At 34.5% G+C, this 7,497-nt stretch overlaps 2 protein-coding genes across 2 annotated transcripts; both read left to right on the top strand.

Moving 5' to 3' along the window:
* Window positions 1-676: 676 nt before the first annotated feature.
* On the top strand, window positions 677-4,463 carry LOC134811225 (uncharacterized). The gene is made up of 6 exons (XM_063817993.1): window positions 677-823; window positions 1,001-1,111; window positions 1,289-1,395; window positions 1,524-1,678; window positions 2,012-2,126; window positions 2,299-4,463. The coding sequence occupies exons 4-6, from the start codon at window positions 1,590-1,592 to the stop codon at window positions 2,497-2,499; spliced, it is 405 nt and encodes a 134-aa protein (XP_063674063.1). The 5' UTR covers window positions 677-823; window positions 1,001-1,111; window positions 1,289-1,395; window positions 1,524-1,589; the 3' UTR covers window positions 2,500-4,463.
* Window positions 3,093-4,352, top strand: LOC134811224 (CDP-diacylglycerol--glycerol-3-phosphate 3-phosphatidyltransferase, mitochondrial-like). Its single transcript, XM_063817992.1, has one exon. The coding sequence runs from the start codon at window positions 3,093-3,095 to the stop codon at window positions 4,350-4,352; it is 1,260 nt and encodes a 419-aa protein (XP_063674062.1).
* Window positions 4,464-7,497: the final 3,034 nt, after the last annotated feature.

Below are 7,497 nucleotides of genomic sequence, written 5' to 3'. Positions count from 1 at the left end.
CGAGATCTGATCAATTTAATCTATTTCAATCAATGTGTGTCCTATAATTGATTTTTTTTGGTTTCAGTAAAATATTGAATCTTACAATTATTCACAATATTATATGTCTTATTTTTGAATAAATTAATATTGAGGCTTGTGTTAACTATATAGTTCAATTACTTTTAGACACAGTGAAACCCTGACTTTTCCCAAAAACAGAAAATAGCAAAGCAAAATGTTGTGTACGGTAAATTGTTGCTTGATTGTTAAGTCCCAGCAAGATAAAAGTTTACAGTGACCTGGTGTTCAATCAAATTGTAAATATTCTAATAAAAAGCAGTGAATTATACAAGCCTGACAAACCTGCAAAGGATAAAGATATTTTTAAATAATTCAGGGTTTGACTGTAGTTATCGTTAGAAGAAAACGTGGTTTACGACATTCTTTATTAATTTTAACTTTAATTGAAATACGTTAATGTATATCATTTTTAATCAAAATCCATGTTTCATTTCTTGCATCTTCTTTCAATGTTGAAAAATTGTACATGAGCTGCAAACAAAATTTATCTCATTTGCAAATTTGTTTTTAAATGTTCATTCAAACTAATAAATTAGAATAAAAATCACTGTTTTCATATCAATTTGTTGTTTTTATAGTCTATTTCATTGCCCTAACTTTGATAACATCTATCAGGATGGCATTAGTAAAGGACAGATCTGAGCTTGAGAGTAAAATGTTAGAAATTCAGCAGTGGCTTGCCACTCTGCCTGGTGACCTCCAGAACGAATTTTATGAGATAGATGAGTTTACTGTGGAGTACCTCTACCAACTTTGTCAGGTTTTAAGAAGTTAGCCTATTTGTAGATATGCGGTGTGTTGGATACAGTGACCAAATCTATAGCTGTGTTGTTACTTTTAATAATGATTTGATCAAGATTTATTTGCTCAACATCAGAATTTTTATTATATCATTACATGGTCTCATCTCATTAACCTTTTCTACTTATAACTCTAGTCGAGTAAAAAGAAGGACGAACACTTGGAACTAATGACAAAGACAACTCAGAAAAGGCAGAAGAATACTCCACTGAAAATGATCGTATCACCAAAGAGCTCGCAACTAACGGTTAGTTGCGTGTTGGGATATTGTGTATATATTCCTATGTTACGGGAAATGTGATATTTTGATATATTTGTCGCTTAGAGCATTGACAGTTAGAACGATAAATTATACATGGCATGTCATTTTACCTCTAGATATATTTTTCACAAGACCAAAAAACCTGAAAACTGAAACTTACAGGTGTTTCGGAGATTGATTTGAGTGGCGAGTGTCTGGAAACGTTATCAGAACTCGCTGACGTTGGTAACATTCTAGGGTTGAGCCAGCCTACTTTAGAGAACTATTTGGTAAGTTATAACTAACGTCTTGATATCTATTGTATGAAATGTTCTTCAGTAACACATCCAAATATTGTTATGTTATATCATATGTATATGAGAATTGAGAGTAGCAATGCTGAAGATATTCATTACAGATCAATCTATCGGATCACACGACCGAAGAGTTGGAACTAAAAGACAAGTTAAAAAAGCAAGAAGTAATGATGAAAACCTTGTCGGAGAAGCTGGAAAGTCTTGATCTCACTATTTCTAAATTGAATGCTGAATGCGAGGATGCAGCAAATAATAGGTACGTAATGCGAGGATGCAGCAAATAATAGGTACGTGTTTGCCTTATTTATTCTAAGTCGGGAGAATCTAAGTCGGTTAGATAGTAGATACGTGCGGCTGGCAATATTTTATTATATTCTTAGTATTGAAGCCTGAAGGTATGTAATAGTTTAATTGTATTAACTAGATTAAAACTATTGACAGTGGATTACGTTAATTAATTTTGACACAGAACAGTGATTGACTGATAAAATCCGTAAATCGCTGTCATGTTTCAACAAATTGAGGTCACCAGCCGCAGTCAACTGTTACACAAGTAACTTAATGTATCGTAAATTATAAAATGCACCAGGAGCGATGATATCGACCTGCCTGTCGAGATAGAGACAGCAAAAGCTCAAGCGCAGCATTACGTAGAGAGCACTAAAGAATTCAAGAAGTTGCTCAGTGCCAGTGGTATTAAGAAGGTACATATTTTAAACCATCATACATGTATTATTATATTATCATTTATTATAATATTATCATGTATTATAATATTATAATTTACGAAATAAAGTTGATCAAATATTGGTCCTATTTTTATTGACTGTATAGTGTATAAAGGTCCCCAACTAAACACTTCACATCTCTTTTCAGGAGTACACTCACGAGCACCTACAGAAGATGTCAGATAAAGTGTCAGCACTCTCCGCAGACATTGAGCAAACAAAGAAGAGGATAGCTGACTTCAAGGAGCTTCCTCCGAGCATTCCTCTGGCTCTGGAGAAGATAAGACTCATTAAAATAGAGATTGCAACTGTTGAGCAGGAGTTCCCTGAACTAGCTTGTGTTTCTTGAGGGATTGGGAGAGCTGCATTTTACTTGCAGACAGAATTAAGTAATTTGCGACAAAGAAACTGAAGTATTCACTTGTGTTGTTAAAACACCACTGCATATATATTGACATGATTTAAAGAGCAGTAATTATTGACGAACATATTTGAATCCTGTAATGGGCTGGTTTTAACTTTTTACTGAAAACGTGACAATTCATTGTAGTGATCTGTAAATAGTTTATCTAACATATTATTTGTAATCTGTTCAATTTATTAGTGCTACTAGTACATTTTATTATAGCATCGATAGGTGATTATACCCGATAGCATATTGAACTATTGAAATTGTTTATATTTGATGAACAATACTGTACTAATATTTACTTAACATATTATATTAGTATAATGAAACGCATTTTATTTAATATTATCCTTTTTTGTACTTCTAGCTCGGTTGCATAATTCCCAAGCTGTACTATAATTTACCCGGTGACTAAATCAACAAAATTAGGAACTGATTGAGTATAAATTTATAAGTTTTTAAATGTATAAACAGATTTTCGTAACTATGCTTTGTTTAGAAGTAATTATCTGTTTTTCATAGCTCAGCCACACATGATTGGACCTAAACGGCTGCTCAATGGGCTCTCAAGACAGATTAAAGTGTACGGAAGCAACGTTAACATCCTCAAAACACCCACAGAATTCCGGGACACCTTACTGAAACTTTCCTCAGAAGTGAAGGAAAGATCTAGAATATCTACACTCTACATAGGAACGGGAGATACTGAACACGGTGTCGTAAACAACCTTGTCAGCTCTGTCAAGAAACACGGCTGTGATGTGAGTTTGATGATTGACAGGTACCGGGGTACCCGAGACGGTGGGATTATACTGAAAGACTTGCGGAGGATGGGACTGGTTCACCTTTATCAGGCTCCTTATTGGAGCAGAGTCCGGTACAACAAACCCGGTATTATTGGGGAACTGCTGGGGGTACACCACATGAAGTATTACTTGTTTGATGACAATGTCATTATATCAGGAGCTAATATGAGTGATATTTATTTTGATAAACGACAAGACAGGTACTTTCTGATTAAATCCAAGCAGTTGGCTGACTATATTTGTTTTTTTCATAGTCTACATTCTACCTGTGCTAAAGTGTGGGATGTTGGTAATTACGGCAGGTCTCATTGGCTTGGTAAGGGGAATCTAAATATAGCCTCAACGACAGCAGGTAATTTCACTTGTAACACATCCATTGAGAAGGATACAACTCTAAGAGATTTAGGACCTTCAGACGGTGATACGTTTATCTACCCCATCTTTCAAATGCCTTGCTTCTCAGTCCACCAAATCGACGAAGCCTTGGACTTGTTATTGAATACAGCGGATTCAAATCAGAACTTTACTCTTTCTTCTGGCTACTTTAATCCTTCAAAACGGTTACTTGATTCTCTGAAACATACTAAAGCTCAAGTTGATATCATCATACCCTCTAACGAAGCGAATGGTTTTTATAAAGGAGCTTCTTTGAAAGGATTGGTACCCGACATGTATAATTTATCTGCTATGAGAACCCTTCAAAAGTGTCCCAATGTTAATATATTTCAGTATAGTAGAGATGATTGGTCTTACCATGCTAAGGGTTTGTGGTCCAACAATCTTACGATTTTGGGATCTTCTAATTTCAATCAACGGTCTTCAAGTAGAGACACAGAGTTCTCTGTTGCTATAGTTACTGATAATGATGAACTGAAGGACAGTTTACTTGCAGAAAGGGATAGTTTGAGGCTTCATTCTGGTGATCTTCAGAAATGTTATCGATCAATAAGCGCTGTGGGCTTCCCTATTATGTCTCAGTTTCTGTAGTTATTTATTTTTGAAAGTTATGTATACAATTAATATGATTCATGTTCATTTTTTATGTCGTGGTTTCAATACTCTTGTCGAAATCATTTAATGTGTCTCATTTCACCTCGATAGTATGAATATGCAATTACATTCATCTGGAAAATACTAATAATAACCTCCCCTGGCCACAACACATGTCATTCTGCTGTCTGCACACATGTTTGATGACACGAACACTTCAATAGGTAGTGAGTGAATTTTCTTTAGATGAGTATAAAATTTGAATACTGACATTTTAGTAAACAAACTCATTATCAGGTCAAGCATGTCAAATGAAGAATTTTCTGATTTTAGCTACAGCTCTGGACATCTTGATATCGCATTGGTAGTTTATGTAACAAAACGCCTGGAATGTGTCATCAGAAAATACTTCTGTGGTGATCTAGCAGTCAGTGCACGGATACCTCTTGGTCCTTGGACGTCTCATTAAGAATTACAGTAATATTAGATCTTGGAATAAAAATCTTGTGTGGAATTTAATGGTTTTAGTTGAAAAGAGAAATGATCTTGTTCACAAAATTGAGGTCGATAAGTTTGAAAAAAAGTCTGGTCGAAGAAATTTTGTTGAGTGCAGTAATCGGGTTCTTCAAGTTTTATCCAAAAAAGTTAAGAGGGAGTGGTTGGACAGAGATTTCCGACTTGAGACTGGTGGTTCAATCGTTGCGGATCCTGGCCACACTAGAATGGAAATCAAGAGACCTGGAGAATACTCCTCTGATTACGACATGTTAGACTATCACTGCTGGAATATGATTAAGAAGGACCTCAGTCTGCAGAAGTCTATTTCGGATGATGTGGACGGGTTGTTCGAAGGCTTGCTGCCAATACCGTTTGAAGAATATCTTTCTATTGTTCCCACAGACGAAGTTCCAGAAATAGAACATTTTTATATTTCTGGAACTTCGGCCAAAGTAATCATTCGGGTTTCCGAATGATTACGCTAGTGTAATTTTGATACAATAGCTATGTGTAAAACTGATAACGGGGGGGGGGGGGGGGGGGGGGGGTAAAAATGTTCTAAAAAATGATTACGTAATAACATGTGAACGACCCCTAAACAGTTGCTGCATTCATGTTTAGTGGACCAGAAGCTTGGATTACTCTACCTTACTCAGTGAGAGCATGATCAACTATGTAGAATGTTCAAAACTATACCGATAATTCTCAACCATCCTAGCCTTGCTTATGTCTTGAAAGTTGAATCTTTGAATATTTAAACATCATGAATTGTTATTTGTTTGAAAAGTTGAAAACTGCTCACTCTATTTTCAAATTATGAAGAAATTAGTTTTTTATTAATACCATTATATATATACAAATATTATATTTATCATTTGTTTCAATTAATTTTGCAATGGCATGTATGAGTTAGCAAAACCATTTCGAAAACTGTTATTTTATCACCAAATGTATTGACATCAAGAGTCAACCTGTACGTGTACTAAGAACTGAAGAAGACTATTTCCTCCTAAATGTTCCTCCTATTTCAAACTATAGTAAAACCGAGAGAAGTTTCAGCTACTGCGGACCCTCTGTTTGGAATCAGCTTCCTTATCAATTGAGAACACTAACCGATATCGTCTTATTTAAATGAAACTAAAAACTCATATCTTTGAAAACGTATAATTTGTATAAGTATCATGTATTACCTTTCTCATAAAATCCATACTTCATGAAGCTTCATAAAAATAAGTTCTTATGTACATGTTACTCATGAGTCGCTTTAGATGGTTTGAACTGAATCTTTGGGTTTTGAGTTCTTTATGGCTATAAAGCAATGTATAAATTCCTACTTATTATTATTATTATTATTATTTTTCTGACGTTAATGTTTAAGTTCGAAGACTATTATTTTTTGACGTTAATGTTGAAGTTCGAAAACTATGTATCATTTTTCTGACGTTGATGTTTATCTGATTTTTATTTAATTTCGCTTAAAATTTATTATTTTTTCACGAATATCTTTGATTTTACTTCATTATTTAAATACCTACTTAATTTAGATTCTTTACTATATAAATTTTGAAAATTGTAGTCCTGAATTCAGTTTATCGAAGTTTTTAATTTTCGTATTGTTTTATTTGACTTTAAGCGAATTTAAACACATTTATCTCAAATCAGCCCTTAAATTCCTCGAATAATGATTCTAAACATTATCTGAACTATCATTTTCATTCGCTTAGCTATATAATGTTTCCCGATAAATTTACTATAAACATGTTAGGCTAAGTGAAAAGAATATAAAAGGGTTTAAGGTATCAGGTATTGTTATATATCAGACCATATTATTATAGCCACTTGCTAAAACCTGGCCCTCTAATCATCAATCATAATATTATGGTCGTTTGATTTAATAACTCATTTGTAGCAGTGAAATATCCATGATTTCAGCATATTGAGCGTAAGTATGTGGATATATTCATTATTATACAGGGTGTGGTCAGGTAGTCATTTCTTTGCAAAAGATACATTCCCTTCCCCCATACGTACTAGCGTGAACTAGTGGATTATCTTATGAAACTGTTATAGTCTACCATGATATCAATTACTAAATATAAAGATTTAGAACTTCATTCTTTCTCAGGTCAAACATGTCAAATGAAACTGTCAGTAAAGAATTTTCTGCTTTTAACTTTCATTTGCAGCCTGGACATACTGATATGGCTCTAGCAGTTTACATAACAAAGCGCCTGGAATGTGTCATCAGAAAGTATTTCTGTTCTGACCAAGCACGCACGCTACGGATTCCTCTGGGGCACTTCATCAGAAAGTACAGTAATTTTGGGTCGAACGATGAAGACATAGTGTTCAAATTATTAAGTTTAGTTGAACAGCGAAATGATCTCGTGCATAATATTGAAGTGAACACGTTTGGTAGCAAACAGAGTCGCAAAAGTTTTGTAAACCTAAGTAATGAAATCTTAAATATTCTTAACGAAAAACGCCGGCTTCGTGAAGTGACATGGTACAAGCCGCTCACGTGTGGTGCACTTCAAGCGCATGGTGCATTTCAAGAGCAGAGTGCACTTCCTGTTCAATCCGCATCATCTTGTATACACAGTGCAAGTGTTCAAAATGACTACAGATTGGTCACTCAGTCAGG

Source organism: Bolinopsis microptera, chromosome 2 (assembly GCF_026151205.1).
Source record: "Bolinopsis microptera isolate Bmic1 chromosome 2, MBARI_Bmic_1.0, whole genome shotgun sequence".
NCBI lineage: Eukaryota > Metazoa > Ctenophora > Tentaculata > Lobata > Bolinopsidae > Bolinopsis > Bolinopsis microptera.
The sequence above is the reverse complement of the archived record's forward strand: the minus strand, read 5'-3'. Positions and strand labels throughout refer to the sequence as shown.

Excerpts from the sequence above, each read along its gene's own strand:
- LOC134811225 (XM_063817993.1), top strand. The coding sequence starts at position 1,590 with ATGATGAAAACCTTGTCGGAGAAGCTGGAAAGTCTTGATCTCACTATT. Across the intron at positions 1,679-2,011 it reads GAGGATGCAGCAAATAATAG|GAGCGATGATATCGACCTGC; the intron begins GTACGTAATGCG and ends AAAATGCACCAG. Across the intron at positions 2,127-2,298 it reads GTGCCAGTGGTATTAAGAAG|GAGTACACTCACGAGCACCT; the intron begins GTACATATTTTA and ends ATCTCTTTTCAG.
- LOC134811224 (XM_063817992.1), top strand. The coding sequence starts at position 3,093 with ATGATTGGACCTAAACGGCTGCTCAATGGGCTCTCAAGACAGATTAAA.